Source organism: Nerophis lumbriciformis, linkage group LG01 (assembly GCF_033978685.3).
Source record: "Nerophis lumbriciformis linkage group LG01, RoL_Nlum_v2.1, whole genome shotgun sequence".
NCBI classification, from domain to species: Eukaryota; Metazoa; Chordata; class Actinopteri; order Syngnathiformes; family Syngnathidae; genus Nerophis; species Nerophis lumbriciformis.
Genome location: NC_084548.2, coordinates 73,498,805 through 73,520,233, shown reverse-complemented (window position 1 = coordinate 73,520,233; position 21,429 = coordinate 73,498,805). Strand labels below are relative to the sequence as shown.

Genomic DNA, 21,429 nt, shown 5'->3' with positions numbered 1-21,429 from the left:
TTCCATACAAAATGAATTGTCCATTTTTCAAACTTCCACCATTCCCACATTTTCAACCCATTCAAACCATTCTACCTTCAACATTGGACATTTTTTCCAAGTTCAATAAAATTCCAGGATTTTCCAGCATTCCTGGTTTTCCAAAGCCCTTTTTCCACCCTTTTTTTTCAGGCGACTACTCCTTCCACATTTTTCAATGCATTTCAACTGTTCCACCGTCAAAACATTCCTCTTAATCAGGACAAAAAACTAAGTTGTTTTTGAACTGGAAAATTCCCGGTTATCCCGAAATTCTAGGAATTCCGTAATTCCATTTCTCAAACCTTCAACATTTCTCGACCGATTAAAAACATTCCAACACCGACCATTTCAACTCATTCAGACCATTCAAGTTTTTTTTTCAATTTTCAAAAAAATTCCCACTTTTCCCAAAATACCCAATTTCTTTGGAAACTCCCCCTGAAATAAATGAGACATTTTTCAAAGTTCCACAACTCCCACATTTTCCATCTGATTCAAATTGTTCCAAATTCAAAATATACAGCCTGTTTGGGAATCACGAGTTTCCCTTGACAAATTCCAAAATTTCCAGATTTCCCAGAATTCCATGTTTTCCGGGAAATTTGTTCCATACAAAATGAATTGTCCATTTTTCAAACTTCCACCATTCCCACATTTTCAACCTATTCAAACCATTCTACCTTCAACATTGGACATTTTTTCCAAGTTCAATAAAATTCCAGGATTTTCCAGAATTCCTGGTTTTCCAAAGCTCTTTTTCCACCCTTTTTTTTCTGGCGACTACTCCTTCCACATTTTTCAACGCATTTCAACCGTTCCACCGTCAAAACATTCCTCTTAATCAGGACAAAAAACTAAGTTGTTTTTGAACTGGAAAATTCCCGGTTTTCCCGAAATTCCAGGAATTCCGTAATTCCATTTCTCAAACCTTCAACATTTCTCGACCGATTAAAAACATTCCAACATCGACCATTTCAACTCATTCAGACCATTGTAGTTTTTTTTTTTCAATTTTCAAAAAAATTCCCGCTTTTCCCAAAGTACCCAATTTCTTTGGAAACTCCCCCTGAAATAAATGAGACATTTTTCAAAGTTCCACAACTCCCACATTTTCCATCTGATTCAAACTGTTCCAAATTCAAAATATTCAGCCTGTTTGGGAATCACGAGTTTCCCTTGACAAATTCCAAAATTTCCAGATTTCCCAGAATTCCATGTTTTCCGGGAAATTTGTTCCATACAAAATGAATTGTCCATTTTTCAAACTTCCACCATTCCCACATTTTCAACCTATTCAAACCATTCTACCTTCAACATTGGACATTTTTTCCAAGTTCAATAAAATTCCAGCATTTTTCAGAATTCCTGGTTTTCCAAAGCCCTTTTTCCACCCTTTTTTTTCAGGCGACTACTCTTTCCACATTTTTCAATGCATTTCAACCGTTCCACCGTCAAAACATTCCTCTTAATCAGGACAAAAAACTAAGTTGTTTTTGAACTGGAAAATTCCCGGTTTTCCCAAAATTCCAGGAATTCCGTAATTCCATTTCTCAAACCTTCAACATTTCTCGACCGATTAAAAAAATTTCAACACCGACCACTTCAACTCATTCAGACCGTTCAAGTTTGTTTTTTTAATTTTCAAAAAAATTCCCGCTTTTCCCAAAATACCCAATTTCTTTGGAAACTCCCCCTGAAATAAATGAGACATTTTTCAAAGTTCCACAACTCCCACATTTTCCATCTGATTCAAACTGTTCCAACTTCAAAATATTCAGCCTTTTTGGGAATCGCGGGATTTCCCTTGACAAATTCCAAACATTTCCAGATTTCCCAGAATTCCATGTTTTCCCGGAAATTTGTTCCATACAAAATGAATTGTCCATTTTTCAAACTTCCACCATTCCCACATTTTCAACCTATTCAAACCATTCTACCTTCAACATTGGACATTTTTTCCAAGTTCAATAAATTTCCAGGATTTTCCAGAATTCCTGGTTTTCCAAAGCTCTTTTTCCACCCTTTTTTTTCTGGCGACTACTCCTTCCACATTTTTCAACGCATTTCAACCGTTCCACCGCCAAAACATTCCTCTTAATCAGGACAAAAAACTAAGTTGTTTTTGAACTGGAAAATTCCCGGTTTTCCCGAAATTCCAGGAATTCCGTAATTCCATTTCTCAAACCTTCAACATTTCTCGACCGATTAAAAACATTCCAACACCGACCATTTCAACTCATTCAGACCATTCAAGTTTGTTTTTTCAATTTTCAAAAAAATTCCCGCTTTTCCCAAAATACCCAATTTCTTTGGAAACTCCCCCTGAAATAAATGAGACATTTTTCAAAGTTCCACAACTCCCACATTTTCCATCTGATTCAAACTGTTCCAAATTCAAAATATACAGCCTGTTTGGGAATCACGAGTTTCCCTTGAAAAATTCCAAAATTTCCAGATTTCCCAGAATTCCATGTTTTCCGGGAAATTTGTTCCATACAAAATGAATTGTCCATTTTTCAAACTTCCACCATTCCCACATTTTCAACCTATTCAAACCATTCTACCTTCAACATTGGACATTTTTTCCAAGTTCAATAAAATTCCAGGATTTTCCAGAATTCCTGGTTTTCCAAAGCCCTTTTTCCACCCTTTTTTTTTTTCAGGCGACTACTCCTTCCACATTTTTCCAACGCATTTCAACCGTTCCACCGTCAAAACATTCCTCTTAATCAGGACAAAAAACTAAGTTGTTTTTGAACTGGGAAATTCCCGGTTTTCCCGAAATTCCAGGAATTCCGTAATTCCATTTCTCAAACCTTCAACATTTCTCGACCGATTAAAAAAATTCCAACACCGACCATTTCAACTCATTCAGACCATTCAAGTTTTTTTTTCAATTTTCAAAAAAATTCCCGCTTTTCCCAAAATACCCAATTTCTTTGGAAACTCCCCCTGAAATAAATGAGACATTTTTCAAAGTTCCACAACTCCCACATTTTCCATCTGATTCAAACTGTTCCAAATTCAAAATATACAGCCTGTTTGGGAATCACGAGATTTCCCTTGACAAATTCCAAAAATTTCCAGATTTCCCAGAATTCCATGTTTTCCGGGAAATTTGTTCCATACAAAATGAATTGTCCATTTTTCAAACTTCCACCATTCCCACATTTTCAACCTATTCAAACCATTCTACCTTCAACATTGGACATTTTTTCCAAGTTCAATAAAATTCCAGGATTTTCCAGAATTCCTGGTTTTCCAAAGCCCTTTTTCCACCCTTTTTTTTCAGGCGACTACTCCTTCCACATTTTTCAATGCATTTCAACTGTTCCACCGTCAAAACATTCCTCTTAATCAGGACAAAAAACTAAGTTGTTTTTGAACTGGAAAATTCCCGGTTTTCCCGAAATTCCAGGAATTCCGTAATTCCATTTCTCAAACCTTCAACATTTCTCGACCGATTAAAAACATTCCAACACCGACCATTTCAACTCATTCAGACCATTCAAGTTTTTTTTTCAATTTTCAAAAAAATTCCCACTTTTCCCAAAATACCCAATTTCTTTGGAAACTCCCCCTGAAATAAATGAGACATTTTTCAAAGTTCCACAACTCCCACATTTTCCATCTGATTCAAACTGTTCCAAATTCAAAATATTCAGCCTGTTTGGGAATCACGAGATTTCCCTTGACAAATTCCAAAAATTTCCAGATTTCCCAGAATTCCATGTTTTCCGGGAAATTTGTTCCATACAAAATGAATTGTCCATTTTTCAAACTTCCACCATTCCCACATTTTCAACCTATTCAAACCATTCTACCTTCAACATTGGACATTTTAACTACCTTTTTCCAAGTTCAATACAATTCCAGGATTTTCCAGAATTCTTGGTTTTCCAAAGCCCTATTTCCACCCTTTTTTTTCAGGTGACTACTCCTTCCACATTTTTCCAACGCATTTCAACCGTTCCACCGTCAAAACATTCCTCTTAATCAGGACAAAAAACTAAGTTGTTTTTGAACTGGAAAATTCCCGGTTTTCCCGAAATTCCAGGAATTCCGTAATTCCATTTCTCAAACCTTCAACATTTCTTGACCGATTAAAAACATTCCAACACCGACCATTTCAACTCATTCAGACCATTGAAGTTGTTTTTTTTCAATTTTCAAAAAAATTCCCGCTTTTCCCAAAATACCCAATTTCTTTGGAAACTCCCCTTGAAATAAATGGGACATTTTTCAAAGTTCCACAACTCCCACATTTTCCATCTGATTCAAACTGTTCCAACTTCAAAATATTCAGCCTGTTTGGGAATCGCGGGATTTCCCTTGACAAATTCCAAAAATGTCCAGATTTCCCAGAATTCCATATTTTCCAGGAAATTTGTTCCATACATAATGAATTGTCCATTTTTCAAACTTCCACCATTCCCACATTTTCAACCTATTCAAACCATTCTACCTTCAACATATTCCACCATCCTGGAAATTTAAACGACCTTTTTCCAAGTTCAATAAAATTCCAGGATTTTCCAGAATTCCTGTTTTTCCCAAAGCCCTATTTCCACCCTTTTTTCTGGCGACGACTCCTTCCACATTTTTCCAACGCATTTCAACCGTTCCACCGTCAAAACATTCCTCTTAATCAGGACAAAAAAAGAGTTGTTTTTGAACTGGAAAAAAATCCCGGTTTTCCCGAAATTCCAGGAATTCCGTAATTCCATTTCTCAAACATTCAACATTTCTTGACCGATTAAAAAAATTCCTACACCGACCACTTCAACTCATTCAGACCATTCAAGTTTGTTTTTTGAATTTTCCAAAAAATTCCCGCTTTTCCCAAAATACCCAATTTTTTGGGAAACTCCCCTTGAAATAAATCGGACATTTTTCAAAGTTCCACAACTCCCACATTTTCCATCTGATTCAAACTGTTCCAACTTCAAAATATTCAGCCTGTTTGGGAATCGCGGGATTTCCCTTGACAAATTCCAAAAATTTCCAGACTTCCCAGAATTCCATGTTTTCCGGGAAATTTGTTCCATACAAAATGAATTGTCCATTTTTCAAACTTCCACCATTCCCACATTTTCAACCTATTCAAACCATTCTACCTTCAACATTGGACATTTTTTTCCAAGTTCAATAAAATTCCAGGATTTTCCAGAATTCCTGGTTTTCCAAAGCTCTTTTTCCACCCTTTTTTTTCTGGCGACTACTCCTTCCACATTTTTCCAACGCATTTCAACCGTTCCACCGTCAAAACATTCCTCTTAATCAGGACAAAAAACTAAGTTGTTTTTGAACTGGAAAATTCCCGGTTTTCCCGAAATTCCAGGAATTCCGTAATTCCATTTCTCAAACCTTCAACATTTCTTGACCGATTAAAAAAATTCCAACACCGACCATTTCGACTCATTCAGACCATTCAAGTTTTTTTTTCAATTTTCAAAAAAATTCCCGCTTTTCCCAAAATACCCAATCTCTTTGGAAACTCCCCCTGAAATAAATGAGACATTTTTCAAAGTTCCACAACTCCCACATTTTCCATCTGATTCAAACGGTTCCAACTTCAAAATATTCAGCCTGTTTGGGAATCGCGGGATTTCCCTTGACAAATTCCAAAAATTTCCAGATTTCCCAGAATTCCATGTTTTCCGGGAAATTTGTTCCATACAAAATGAATTGTCCATTTTTCAAACTTCCACCATTCCCACATTTTCAACCTATTCAAACCATTCTACCTTCAACATATTCCACCATCCTGGAAATTTTAACTACCTTTTTCCAAGTTCAATAAAATTCCAGGATTAATTTCATTTCTCAAACCTTCAACATTTCTTGACCGATTAAAAAAATTCCAACACCGACCACTTCAACTCATTCAGACCGTTCAAGTTTGTTTTTTGAATTTTCCAAAAAATTCCCGCTTTTCTCAAAATACCCAATTTTTTGGGAGACTCCCCTTGAAATAAATGGGACATTTTTCAAATTTCCACAACTCCCACATTTTCCATCTGATTCAAACTGTTCCAACTTCAAAATATACAGCCTGTTTGAGAATCGCGGGATTTCCCTTGACAAATTCCCAAAATTTCCAGACTTCCCAGAATTCCATGTTTTCCGGGAAATTTGTTCCATACAAAATGAATTGTCCATTTTTCAAACTTCCACCATTCCCACATTTTCAACCTATTCAAACCATTCTACCTTCAACATTGGACATTTTAACTACCTTTTTCCAAGTTCAATACAATTCCAGGATTTTTCAGAATTCCTGGTTTTCCAAAGCCCTTTTTCCACCCTTTTTTTTCAGGCGACTACTCTTTCCACATTTTTCAATGCATTTCAACCGTTCCACCGTCAAAACATTCCTCTTAATCAGGACAAAAAACTAAGTTGTTTTTGAACTGGAAAATTCCCGGTTTTCCCAAAATTCCAGGAATTCCGTAATTCCATTTCTCAAACCTTCAACATTTCTCGACCGATTAAAAAAATTTCAACACCGACCACTTCAACTCATTCAGACCGTTCAAGTTTGTTTTTTTAATTCTCAAAAAAATTCCCGCTTTTCCCAAAATACCCAATTTCTTTGGAAACTCCCCCTGAAATAAATGAGACATTTTTCAAAGTTCCACAACTCCCACATTTTCCATCTGATTCAAACTGTTCCAACTTCAAAATATTCAGCCTGTTTGGGAATCGCGGGATTTCCCTTGACAAATTCCAAACATTTCCAGATTTCCCAGAATTCCATGTTTTCCGGGAAATTTGTTCCATACAAAATGAATTGTCCATTTTTCAAACTTCCACCATTCCCACATTTTCAACCTATTCAAACCATTCTACCTTCAACATTGGACATTTTTTCCAAGTTCAATAAAATTCCAGGATTTTTCAGAATTCCTGGTTTTCCAAAGCCCTTTTTCCACCCTTTTTTTTTCCAGGCGACTACTCCTTCCACATTTTTCAACGCATTTCAACCGTTCCACCGTCAAAACATTCCTCTTAATCAGGACAAAAAACTAAGTTGTTTTTGAACTGGGAAATTCCCGGTTTTCCCGAAATTCCAGGAATTCCGTAATTCCATTTCTCAAACCTTCAGCATTTCTTGACCGATTAAAAACATTCCAACACCGACCATTTCAACTCATTCAGACCATTCAAGTTTTATTTTCAATTTTCAAAAAAATTCCCGCTTTTCCCAAAATACCCAATTTCTTTGGAAACTCCCCTTGAAATAAATGGGACATTTTTCAAAGTTCCACAACTCCCACATTTTCCATCTGATTCAAACGGTTCCAACTTCAAAATATTCAGCCTGTTTGGGAATTGTGTGCTCTCCTTCAACAATTAAAAAAAAAAAATTCCAGGATTTCAGTTCAACTTCAGCATTGGAGCATCACACGAAACTCTTTCAGGAATTGCCTCTTCTAGTTTTTTGTAGCTATACATTTTTTTAATTGCACTAACAAAACATTATTTGTGTAGCATTTTGACTTTATTCATGTAACAGTCGGACCATATTTCAATATTAAGACTTTATTGTTGTAGTATTTCGATTTTTTTGTCATATTACTTTTCATATCTGCATGGAATATTATAATAGGTGTATTGCTGTTTTTTGTGATATTAGGAGTCTTAATTGGATTTTATTATCATAACATTACTTTTTTCTCATATAATTAAGATTTTCCTCATAATTATATGTTCACTTTATTAGGACCATAACGACTTTATGACGTTTTTCTTGTACTATTACCACTTTTCTCCTGTTGCTACAATATTTTCCATTTTTGACTGCTGTACGACTTATTTTTTATTTTAATATTACGACCGTTTTATCATTACATCCTACTTTATTTATTAAATTTGGCGAAATGTTTCTCATAATGTTATGACATCATTCTTGGAGTATGATGACTTTATTCTCATAACTTTAAGACATCATTTTTAGTTGCCTGCTTATTTATTTTTTATTTTTTAATTATCAGTACAAATTGCAAAGAGTAAAGTTCAGATACGGCGATGACGTTAAAAAGAACAAGTACAACCTGAAATAGTCCAGTTATTAAAAAAAAAAAAAAAAGGTCAGTAAGGAGGTAGTCAAATACCAGAAGAAGTCACGTGTGGTATCAACCCACGCGCATGACACTCTAGGGATGGGTGATACTGCAAATATTGGTATCGGTCCGATACCAAAGTAAATACTGTACTGCATGAGCCAGTATCGCCGACGCCGATACTTTTGACTTGTAATTTCACAAGATTTATTGAATGATTTTTTTCTACCATAATCGGAATAAAACGTGCATATAAAATAAAGCAATTATACAACAGTATTTTAAAAAAAAAATCAATAAAATACTGCAGTTATCACATAAAATATAATAAGTGTATATAAAATAAAATAATAATTTCCTCACAATAAAAACAACAAACAACTGCACACAAGAGAGCTGAAATTGATATCATCACGATACAGTATCGATCCGACGTTAAACTGGATACAAATCCAACAATAAAAGACAACGTAACAAAATCAATAAAATACTGCATTTATCACATAAAATATAATAACTGTATATAAAATAAAATAATAATTTCCTCACAATAAAAACAACAAACAACTGCACACAAGACAGCTGAAATTGATATCATCACGATACAGTATCGATATGACGTTAAACTGGATACAAATTCAACAATAAAAGACAACGTAACAAAATCAATAAAATACTGCATTTATCACATAAAATATAATAACTGTATATAAAATAAAATAACAATTTCCTCACAATAAAAACAACAAACAACTGCACACAAGAGAGCTGAAATTGATATCATCACGATACGGTATCGATATGACGTTAAACTGGATACAAATTCAACAATAAAAGACAATGTAACAAAATCAATAAATGACTGCAGTTATCCCATAAAATATAAAAAGTGTATATAAAATAAAATAACAATTTCCTCACAATAAAAACAACAAACAACTGCACACAAGAGAGCTGAAATTGATATCATCACGATACAGTATCGATCCGACGTTAAACTGGATACAAATCCAACAATAAAAGACAATGTAACAAAATCAATAAATGACTGCAGTTATCACATAAAATATAATAACTGTATATAAAATAAAATAACAATTTCCTCACAATAAAAACAACAAACAACTGCACACAAGACAGCTGAAATTGATATCATCACGATACGGTATCGATCTGACGTTAAACTGGATACAAATCCAACAATAAAAGACAATGTAACAAAATCAATAAATGACTGCAGTTATCACATAAAATATAATAACTGTGTATAAAAATGCTATAAAATAATAATTGCCTCACGATAAAAATAAACATATTTGTACAAACAAATAAACTACACACAAGAGAGCTGAAATTGGTATCATCATGATACAGTATTGATCCGACGTTAAACTGGATACAAATACAATAAAAGACAATGTAACAAAATCAATAAATGACTGCAGTTATTACATAAAATATAATAACTGTGTATAAAAATGCAACAAAATAATACATGCCTTGAACTAAAAACAACTTACAAACACAAGTGAGCTGAAATTGATATTATCACGATACAGCATCGATCTGACGTTAGACTGGATGCAAATCCAACAATAAAAGACAATGTAACAAAATCAATAAATGACTGCACTTATTACATAAAATATAATAACTGTGTATAAAAATGCTATAAAATAATAATTGCCTCACAATAAAAAGAACAAACAAAAAAACACAAGTGAGGCGAGCTGAAATTGATATTATCACGATACAGTGTCGATCTGACGTTAGACTGGATGCAAATCCAACAATAAAAGACAATGCAACAAAAGCAATAAATTACTGCAGTTATCACACAAAATATAATAACTGTGTATAAAAATGCTATAAAATAATAATTGCCTCACAATAAAAAGAACAAACAAACAAACAAGTGAGGCGAGCTGAAATTGATATTATCACGATACAGTGTCGACCTGACGTTAGACTGGATGCAAATCCAACAATAAAAGACAATGTAACAAAATCAATAAATTACTGCAGTTATTACATAAAATATAATAACTGTGTATAAAAATGCTATAAAATAATAATTGCCTCACAATAAAAAGAACAAACAAAAAAACACAAGTGAGGCGAGCTGAAATTGATATTATCACGATACAGTGTCGATCTGATGTTAGACTGGATGCAAATCCAACAATAAAAGGCAATGTAACAAAGTCAATAAATTACTGCAGTTATTACATAAAATATAATAACTGTGTATAAAAATGCTATAAAATAATAATTGCCTCACAATAAAAAGAACAAACAAACAAACACAAGTGAGGCGAGCTGAAATTGATATTATCACGATACAGTGTCGATCCGACGTTAAACTGGATACAAATCCAACAATAAAAGACAATGTAACAAAAGCAATAAATGACTGCAGTTATCACACAAAATATAATAACTGTGTATAAAAATGCTATAAAATAATAATTGCCTCACAATAAAAAGAACAAACAAACAAACACAAGTGAGGCGAGCTGAAATTGATATTATCACGATACAGTGTCGATCCGACGTTAGACTGGATGCAAATCCAACAATAAAAGACAATGTAACAAAATCAATAAATGACTGCAGTTATTACATAAAATATAATAACTGTGTATAAAAATGCAACAAAATAATACATGCCTTGAACTAAAAACAACTTACAAACACAAGTGAGCTGAAATTGATATTATCACGATACAGCATCGATCTGACGTTAGACTGGATGCAAATCCAACAATAAAAGACAATGTAACAAAAGCAATACATTACTGCAGTTATTACATAAAATATAATAACCGTGTATAAAAATGCTATTAAATAATAATTGCCTCACAATAAAAACAACAAACAAACAACTGTATACAAGAGAGCTGAAATTGATATCATCACGATACAGTATCGATCTGACGTTAGACTGGATGCAAATCCAACAATAAAAGACAATGTAACAAAATCAATAAATGACTGCACTTATTACATAAAATATAATAACTGTGTATAAAAATGCTATAAAATAATAATTGCCTCACAATAAAAACAACAAACAAACAACTAAATACAAGAGAGCTGAAATTGATATCATCACGATACAGTATCGATCCGACGTTAAACTGGATACAAATCCAACAATAAAAGGCAATGTAACAAAATCAATAAATGACTGCACTTATCACACAAAATATAATAACTGTGTATAAAAATGCTATAAAATAATAATTGCCTCACAATAAAAAGAACAAACAAACAAACACAAGTGAGGCGAGCTGAAATTGATATCATCACGATACAGTGTCAATCTGACGTTAGACTGGATGCAAATCCAACAATAAAAGACAATGTAACAAAATCAATAAATTACTGCAGTTATTACATAAAATATAATAATTGTGTATGAAAATGCTATAAAATAATAATTGCCTCACAATAAAAAATAACAAACAAATACATTTGTAAAAAAAAAATAAAAAAAAAATGATATCATCACTCTACAGTATCGATCCGACGTGGCTCCTCCCCTTGGCATCGACACCGTCGATATTTGTGTTGGCCATCCTCCCCGCGCGCGCGCACGGCGCTCCAAGAAAGTGACGCAGGCTGGGCGAGAGGACGTGCACGCGCGCCGCCAGGTACGAGCCAGCCTGGCCATGCAGGACTTGGGTCCGCATGAAGTCCTGGAGCGGTACCATGGTCCGGTCTCGGTCGGGTGACAGCTCACGTGACTGGGGGGAACCTTTTCTGTCCGACTTGCGAGTCTTGTTTTTTTCCCGGGAACGATGCATCTGTTCCGGAGTTCCACTTACCAAGTGTTCCCGGACAGAAGCTCGCTGGACACGCCGACCATAAGAGGCATCAGCTGGGTAGGAAACACACTCCTCCCCCCTGGAGCTCTCTTGACTGCACGTCCTGTCATAGAGTCACTAAGTACCGCGTCATCTAATACTTTTTCTTCTTCAACTAAGTTTTGATCCCATAAATGTTGTATAATTATTAGTCTATGCAAGTTTAAAACATGATTTTAATGTTCTAATCAAGTTTTGATCCATAAAATAGTATATCATTCCTACTATATGCATGTTTGTATCATGATTTTATTGGCCTGATCAAGTTTTGATCCCTAAAATAGTATACAATTTGTAGTGTAAGCAAGTTTAAATCACAATTTTAATGTTCTGATTAGGTTTTGATCCCTAAAATAGTATATCATTTTTAGTGTATGCAAGTTTAAATCGTGATTTCAATGGTCTGATCAGGTTTTGATCCCTAAAATAGTATATCATTTTTAGTGTATGCAAGTTTAAATCGTGATTTCAATGGTCTGATCAGGTTTTGATCCCTAAAATAGTATATCATTTTTAGTGTATGCAAGTTTAAATCGTGATTTTAATGGTCTGATCAGGTTTTGATCCCTAGAATAGTATATCATTTTTAGTGTAAGCAAGTTTAAAACATGATTTTAATGTTCTAATCAAGTTTTGATCCATAAAATAGTATATCATTCCTACTATATGCATGTTTATATTATGATTTTATTGGCCTGATCAAGTTTTGATCCCTAGAATAGTATATAATTCCTATTGTATGCAAGTTTAAATCATGATTTTAACGTTCTAGTCAAGTTTTGATCCATAAAATAGTATATAATTTCTAGAGTATGTAAGGTTAAACAATGATTCTATTGTTCAGATCAAGTTTTGATCCCAAAAATATTACATCATCTCTAGTGTATGCAAGTTTAAATCATGATTTTAATGTTCAAATCAAGTTTTGTACTCAATAACATTATATAATTTTTACTGGATGCAAGTTTAAACCACGATGTTATGTTCTGATCAAGTTTTGATCCCTATAATAGTATATCATTCCTATTGTATGCACGTTTATATCATGATTTTTAATGTTCTGATCAAGTTTTGATCCCTAAAATAGTATACAATTTGTAGTGTAAGCAAGTTTAAATCACAATTTTAATGTTCTGATTAGGTTTTGATCCCTAAAATAGTATATCATTTTTAGTGTATGCAAGTTTAAATCGTGATTTCAATGGTCTGATCAGGTTTTGATCCCTAGAATAGTATATCATTTTTAGTGTAAGCAAGTTTAAATCATGATTTTTATGTTCTGATCAAGTTTTGATCCCTAAAATAGTATATAATTCCTATTGTATGCAAGTTTAAATCATGATTTTAACGTTCTAATCAAGTTTTGATCCATAAAATAGTATATAGTTTTTAGTGTATGCAAGTTTAAATCGTGATTTTTAATGGTCTGATCAAGTTTTGATCCCTAAAATAGTATATAATTCCTATTGTATGCAAGTTTAAATCATGATTTTAATGTTCTGATTAGGTTTTGATCCCTAAAATACGATATTGTTTTTAGTGTATGCAAGTTTAAATCGTGATTTTAATGGTCTGATCAAGTTTTGATCCCTAGAATAGTATATCATTTTTAGTGTAAGCAAGTTTAAATCATGATTTTAATGGTCTGATTAGGTTTTGATCCCTAAAATACGATATTGTTTTTAGTGTATGCAAGTTTAAATCGTGATTTTAATGGTCTGATCAAGTTTTGATCCCTAGAATAGTATATCATTTTTAGTGTAAGCAAGTTTAAATCATGATTTTAATGTTCTGATCAGGTTTTGATCCCTAAAATACTATATAGTTTTTAGTGTATGCAAGTTTAAATCGTGATTTTAATGGTCTGATCAAGTTTTGATCCCTAAAATGGTATATAATTCCTATTGTATACAAGTTTAAATCATGATTTTAATGTTCTGATTAGGTTTTGATCCCTAAAATACGATATTGTTTTTAGTGTATGCATGTTTAAATTGTGATTTTAATGGTCTGATCAAGTTTTGATCCCTAGAATAGTATTTCATTTTTAGTGTAAGCAAGTTTAAATCATGATTTTAATGTTCTGATCAGGTTTTGATCCCTAAAATACTATATCGTTTTTAGTGTATGCAAGTTTAAATCGTGGTTTTAATGGTCTGATCAAGTTTTGATCCCTAAAATAGTATATAATTCCTATTGTATGCAAGTTTAAATCATGATTTTAATGTTCTGATTAGGTTTTGATCCCTAAAATACGATATTGTTTTTAGTGTATGCAAGTTTAAATCGTGATTTTAATGTTCTGATCAGGTTTTGATCCCTAGAATAGTATATCATTTTTAGTGTATGCAAGTTTAAATCATGATTTTAATGGTCTGATCAGGTTTTGATCCCTAGAATAGTATATCATTTTTAGTGTAAGCAAGTTTAAATCATGATTTTTATGTTCTGATCAAGTTTTGATCCCTAAAATAGTATATAATTCCTATTGTATGCAAGTTTAAATCATGATTTTAACGTTCTAATCAAGTTTTGATCCATAAAATAGTACATAGTTTTTAGTGTATGCAAGTTTAAATCGTGATTTTAATGGTCTGATCAAGTTTTGATCCCTAAAATAGTATATAATTCCTATTGTATGCAAGTTTAAATCATGATTTTAATGTTCTAATCAAGTTTTGATCCATAAAATAGTATATCATTCCTACTATATGCATGTTTATAATCATGATTTTATTGGCCTGATCCAGTTTTGATCCCTAAAATAGTATACAATTTGTAGTGTAAGCAAGTTTAAATCACAATTTTAATGTTCTGATTAGGTTTTGATCCCTAAAATAGTATATCATTTTTAGTGTATGCAAGTTTAAATCGTGATTTCAATGGTCTGATCAGGTTTTGATCCCTAGAATAGTATATAGTTTTTAGTGTATGCAAGTTTAAATCGTGATTTTAATGGTCTGATCAAGTTTTGATCCCTAGAATAGTATATAATTCCTATTGTATGCAAGTTTAAATCATGATTTTAACGTTCTAATCAAGTTTTGATCCATAAAATAGTACATAGTTTTTAGTGTATGCAAGTTTAAATCGTGATTTTAATGGTCTGATCAAGTTTTGATCCCTAGAATAGTATATAATTCCTATTGTATGCAAGTTTAAATCATGATTTTAACGTTCTAATCAAGTTTTGATCCATAAAATAGTACATAGTTTTTAGTGTATGCAAGTTTAAATCGGGATTTTAATGGTCTGATCAAGTTTTGATCCCTAAAAATAGTATATAATTCCTATTGTATGCAAGTTTAAATCATGATTTTAACGTTCTAATCAAGTTTTGATCCATAAAATAGTACATAGTTTTTAGTGTATGCAAGTTTAAATCGTGATTTTAATGGTCTGATCAGGTTTTGATCCCTAAAATAGTATATAATTCCTATTGTATGCAAGTTTAAATCATGATTTTAACGTTCTAATCAAGTTTTGATCCATAAAATAGGACATAGTTTTTAGTGTATGCAAGTTTAAATCGTGATTTTAATGGTCTGATCAAGTTTTAATCCCTAAAATAGAATATAATTCCTATTGTATGCAAGTTTAAATCATGATTGTAACGTTCTAATCAAGTTTTGATCCATAAAATAGTACATAGTTTTTAGTGTATGCAAGTTTAAATCGTGATTTTAATGGTCTGATCAAGTTTTGATCCCTAGAATAGTATATAATTCCTATTGTATGCAAGTTTAAATCATGATTTTAACGTTCTAATCAAGTTTTGATCCATAAAATAGTGTATAATGTCTAGTGTATGTAAGGTTAAACAATTATTTTATTCTTCAGATCAAGTTTTGATCCCAAAAATATTACATCATCTCTAGTGTATGAAAGTTTAAATCACGATTGAAATGTTCAAATTAAGTTTTGATCTAAAAAATTATATATAATTCCTAATGTATGCAAGTTTAAACCATGATTTTATGTTCTGATCAAGTTTTGATCCCTAAAATAGTATATAATTCCTATTGTATGCACGTTTATATCATGATTTTTAATGTTCTGATTAGGTTTTGATCCCTAAAATACGATATAGTTTTTAGTGTATGCAAGTTTAAATCGTGATTTTAATGGTCTGATCAAGTTTTGATCCCTAGAATAGTATATAATTCCTATTGTATGCAAGTTTAAATCATGATTTTAACGTTCTAATCAAGTTTTGATCCATAAAATATTACATCATCTCTAGTGTATGCAAGTTAAAAACATGATTTTAAACAATGATTCTATTGTTCAGATCAAGTTTTGATCCCAAAAATATTACATCATCTCTAGTGTATGCAAGCTTAAATCATGATTTTAATGTTCAAATCAAGTTTTGTACTCAATAACATTATATAATTTTCACTGGATGCAAGTTTAAACCACGATTTTATGTTCTGATCAAGTTTTGATCCCTAATATAGTATATAATTCATATTATATGCACGTTTATATCATGATTTTTAATGTTCTGATCAGGTTTTGATCCCTAAAATAGTATATCATTGTTAGTGTATGCAAGTTTAAATCATGATTTGAATGTTCTGATCAAGTTTTGATCCCTAAAATGGTATATAATTGTAAGTGGATGCAAGTTTAAATCATGATTTGAATGTTCTGATCAACTTTTGATCCCTAAAATAGTATAACATTTATATTGAATGCAAGTTGTAATCCCTAATATATCATATCATTTCTACTGTATTGCAAGTTTAAACCATGATTTTAATATTCAAATCAAGTTTTGATCCATAAAATAGTATATCATTTTTAATGTTTTCAAGTTTAAATCATGATTTCAATGTTCAAATCAAGTTTTGATCCCAGGAATATAATATGATTGTTATTGTATGCAAGTTTAAACTATGATTTTAATGTTCAAATCAAGTTTTGATCCCTAAAATAGTATATAATTTCTATTGTAAGCAAGTTTAAATCATGATTTTAATGTTCTACCGGTAATCAAGTTTTGATCCATAAAATAGTTTATAATTTTTCGTGTATGCATGGTTAAACCATGATTATAATGTTCAAAGTCAAGTTTTGATTCCTAAAATATTATACAATTTCTATTGTATGCAAGTTTAAATCATGATTTTAATGTTCAAATCAAGCTTTGATCTAAGAAATATTATATAATTTTTCGTGTATGCAAGGTTTAAACCATGATTATAATGTTCAAATCAAGTTTTGATCCTAACAATATTTTGTAATTGTTATTGTATGCAAGTTTAAATCATGATTTTAATGTTCAAATCAAGCTTTGATCTCAAAAATATTATATAATTTTTCGTGTATGCAAGGTTAAACCATGATTTTAATGTTCAAATCAAATTTTGATCCCTAAAATAGTATATCATTTCTATTGTACGCAAGTTTAAATCGTGATTTTATTGTTCTGATCAAGTTTTGATCCCTAAAATAGAATACAATTTATATTGTATGCGAGATTAAATCATAATTTTAATGTTCTGATCAAGTTTTGGTCCCTAAAATAGTATATCGTTTATATTGTATGCAAGTTTTGATCCCTAAAATATCATATAATTTCTACTGTATTGCAAGTTTAAACCTAGATTTTATTGTTCAAATCAAGTTTTGATCCGAAAAATATTTTATAATTTGTATTGTATGCCCGTTTAAAGCATTGTTTGAACCAAGTTTTGATGCCATCAAAAACATATCATTTCTATTGTATCTTAAGTTTACAGCATGAGTTACATTTTTGAACCAAGTTCTGATTACATAACAAATCATATCATTTCTAATTTATGCATTCATCTCACCCGGAAGTGTGTTGTCTTCTATTCTAAACAAGTCCTGACAACCTAAATACGTTGGATTCTATAAAGTTAAACAACATCTTCTATAAAGTGCAATTTAATTTATTAAAGCCTAAAGATTATAATCATTATGATGACTTAAAAAGTTTGTATCTCCAATTATTGCCCAGCTGTGATGACTTAAAAAACTTGTATTACCAATCAATGCCTCGTTATGAAGACTTCAAAAGCTTGTAACTCCAATCAATACCCCTTGATGAAGACTTAAAAATCTTCTATCTCCAATCGATGCCAAGTTATGAAGACTTCAAAAGCTTGTATCTCCAATCAATACCCAGTTATGATGACTTAAAAAGCTTGTATCTTCAATCAATGCCTCGTTATGAAGACTTCAAAACAATCAATACCCTTTGATTAGTGATGGGTTGATGAGGCGTCATGAAGCGTTTCGACACATTGCAAAACTGTATTGATACTGTGTCGATACTGTGTCACTAAATACTGACATCTGCTGGACATTAAAAATCCCTACAGGCAACCTATGGACCGACTCAACTGACACTGATTTGATGCCCTAGTACAGGGGTCACCAACCTTTTTGAAACCAAAAACTACTTCTTGGGTACTGATTAATGCCAAGGGCTACCAGTTTGATACACACTTAAATAAATAAATATATTGTCATTTGTAAGTTACACGTAAGTGTGAGTTAAACAAGAATAGCTAAATAAATAAATGTATATATATAAAAAAATGGGTATTTCTGTCTGTCATTCCGTCGTACATTTTTTTTTTCCTTTTACGGAAGGTTTTTTGAAGAGAATAAATGATGAAAAAAAACACTAAATTGAACGGTTTAAAAGAGGAGAAAACAAGAAAAAATTTAAAATAAAATTTTGAAACATAGTTTATCTTCAATTTCGACTCTTTAAAATTCAAAATTCAACCGACAAAAAGAAGAGAAAAACTAGCTTATTTGAATCTTTTTGAAAACATTTAAAAAATAATTTATGGAACATCATTAGTAATTTTTCCTGATTAAGATACATTTTAGAATTTTGATGACATGTTTTAAATTGGTTAAAATCCAATCTGCACTTTGTTAGAATATTTAACAAAGACAAATCAGTATTTCTTCTAGATTTTCCAGAACAAAAATTTTAAAAGAAATTCAAAATACTTTGAAATAAGATTTAAATTTGATTCTACAGATTTTCCAGATTTGCCAGAATATTTTTTTTGAATTTTAATCATAGCAAGTTTGAAGAAATATTTCACAAATATTCTTCGTCGAAAAAACAGAAGCTAAAATATTTATTATTCTTTACAATAAAAAATAAATAAATTTACTTGAACATTGATTTAAATTGTCAGGAAAGAAGAGGAAGAAATTTAAAATGTAAAAAGGTATATTTGTTTAAAAATCCTAAAATCATTTTTAAGGTTGTATTTTTTCTCTAAAATTGTATTTCTAAAAGTAATAAGAAGCAAATTAAAAAATAAATGAATTTATTTAAACAAGTGAAGACCCATCCATCCATCCATTTTCTACCGCTTATTCCAAGTGAAGAGCAAGTCTTTAAAATATTTTCTTGGATTTTCAAATTCTATTTGAGTTTTGTCTCTTTTAGAATTAAAAATGTCGAGCAAAGCGAGACCAGCTTGCTGGTAAATAAATACAATTTAAAAAATAGAGGCAGCTCACTGGTAAGTGCTGCTCTTTGAGCTATTTTTAGAACAGGCCAGCGGGCGACTGATCTGGTCCTTACGGGCTACCTGGTGACCGCGGGCACCGCGTTGGTGACCCCTGCCCTAGTATATACAATAATATAAACCAAGTCATTGTATTTCATTTAGGATTATTTCATATCTTCATTTAAATAAAAATATATTTGTATCTTTTTTAGATACAGTCAATAAATAATGTGAACATGTATCATAACATGGAAATCTAAGAGAACGTGTTGTGGATGATTGTGGACTGGGAATTGTTTTAATTTAATTTTTTACACATTTAAAAAAAAAAATTAAAAAAAAAGTTTTTCCGACGAATTACATTTTAGACGATTTCTCTTCTTAGTTATTATTTCTCCGGCTGTAGAAAAGAGCCGCTCACAGGGCACAGAGGAGGCGTCAGTGCGACACAGTTGGCGTATCGGTCACGTGACCAAAACAGCTCATGATCGGTCACGTGACTTTCTAAAAGCGGTACGCGCACCGACACAGGGTTTTGCTCTATGAGCTCGACGCATGCGCCGACGCATCGGTGTTGCCGGACCCATCACTACCTTTGATGAAGACTTAAAAATATCGTACCTCTAGTCAATACCCCGTTATGATAACTTGAAAAGCTTGTATCTCCAATCAATGCCTCATAATGATGACTTAAAAAGCTTGTATCTCCAATCATTGCCCAGCTGTGATGACTTAAAAAGCTTGTATTTCCAATCAATGCCTCGTTATGAAGACTTCAAAAGCTTGTAACTCCAATCAATACCCTTTGATGAAGACTTAAAAATCTTGTATGTCCAATCAATGCCCCGTTATGATGACTTAAAAAGCTTCTATCTCCAATCAATGCCCAGTTATGATGACTTAAAAAGCTTGTATCTCCAATCATTGCCCAGCTGTGATGACTTAAAAAGCTTGTATTCCCAATCAATGCCTCGTTTAGATGACTTAAAAAGCTTCTATCTCCAATCAATGCCCAGTTATGATGACCTAAAATGCTTGTATATCCAATCAATGCCTCGTTTAGAAGACTTAAAAAGCTTGTAACTCCAATCAATACCCCTTGATGACGACTTAAAAACCTTGTATCTCCTATCAATACCCAGTTATGAAGACTTAAAAAGCTTGTATCTCCAATCAATACCCAGCTGTGATGACTTAAAAAGCTTGTATTGCCAATCAATGCCTCGTTATGAAGACTTCAAAAGCTTGTAACTCCAATCAATACCCTTTGATGAAGACTTAAAAATCTTGTATGTCCAATCAATACTCCGTTATGATGACTTAAAAAGCTTGTATCTTCAATCAATGCCTCGTTATGACGACTTAAAAAGCTTGTATCTCCAATCAATGCCTCGTTATGATGACTTAAAAAGCTTGTAACTCCAATCAATACCCCTTGATGAAGACTTAAAAATCTTCTATCTCCAATCGATGCCAAGTTATGAAGACTTAAAAAGCTTGTATCTCCAATCAATACCCAGTTATGATGACTTAAAAAGCTTCTATCTCCAATCAATGCCAAGTTATGAAGACTTCAAAAGCTTGTAATTCCAATCAATACCCTTTGATGAAGACTTAAAAATCTTGTATGTCCAATCAATACCCCATTATGATGACCTAAAATGCTTGTATCTCCAATCAATGCCTCACTATGAAGACTTAAAAATCTTGTATCTCCAATCAATACCCCGTTATGATGACTTAAAAAGCTTGTATCTCCAATCAATACCCCGTTATGACGACTTAAAAAGCTTGTATCTCCAATCAATGCCCAGTTATGATGACTTAAAAAGCTTGTATCTCCAATCAATGCCTCGTTATGAAGACTTCAAAAGCTTGTAACTCCAATCAATACCCCTTGATGAAGACTTAAAAATCTTCTATCTCCAATCGATGCCAAGTTATGAAGACTTAAAAAGC

General features: G+C 32.0%; 1 protein-coding gene across 8 annotated transcripts in view; it reads left to right on the top strand.

Moving 5' to 3' along the window:
* The window catches only part of rapgef3 (Rap guanine nucleotide exchange factor (GEF) 3), a 271,955-nt gene that overhangs the window by 122,456 nt on the left and 128,070 nt on the right, over nt 1–21,429 (top strand). Inside the window, exon 1 of one of the 8 annotated variants that reach the window (XM_061925696.2) lies at nt 11,701–11,974. The exons of the other annotated variants lie outside the window; for them this stretch is intronic. Coding sequence (XP_061781680.1) covers nt 11,891–11,974 — 84 coding nt within the window. The 5' untranslated portion in view covers nt 11,701–11,890. Of the gene's footprint in view, nt 1–11,700; nt 11,975–21,429 lie in introns of those variants that run through there. 8 annotated transcript variants of the gene reach the window in all.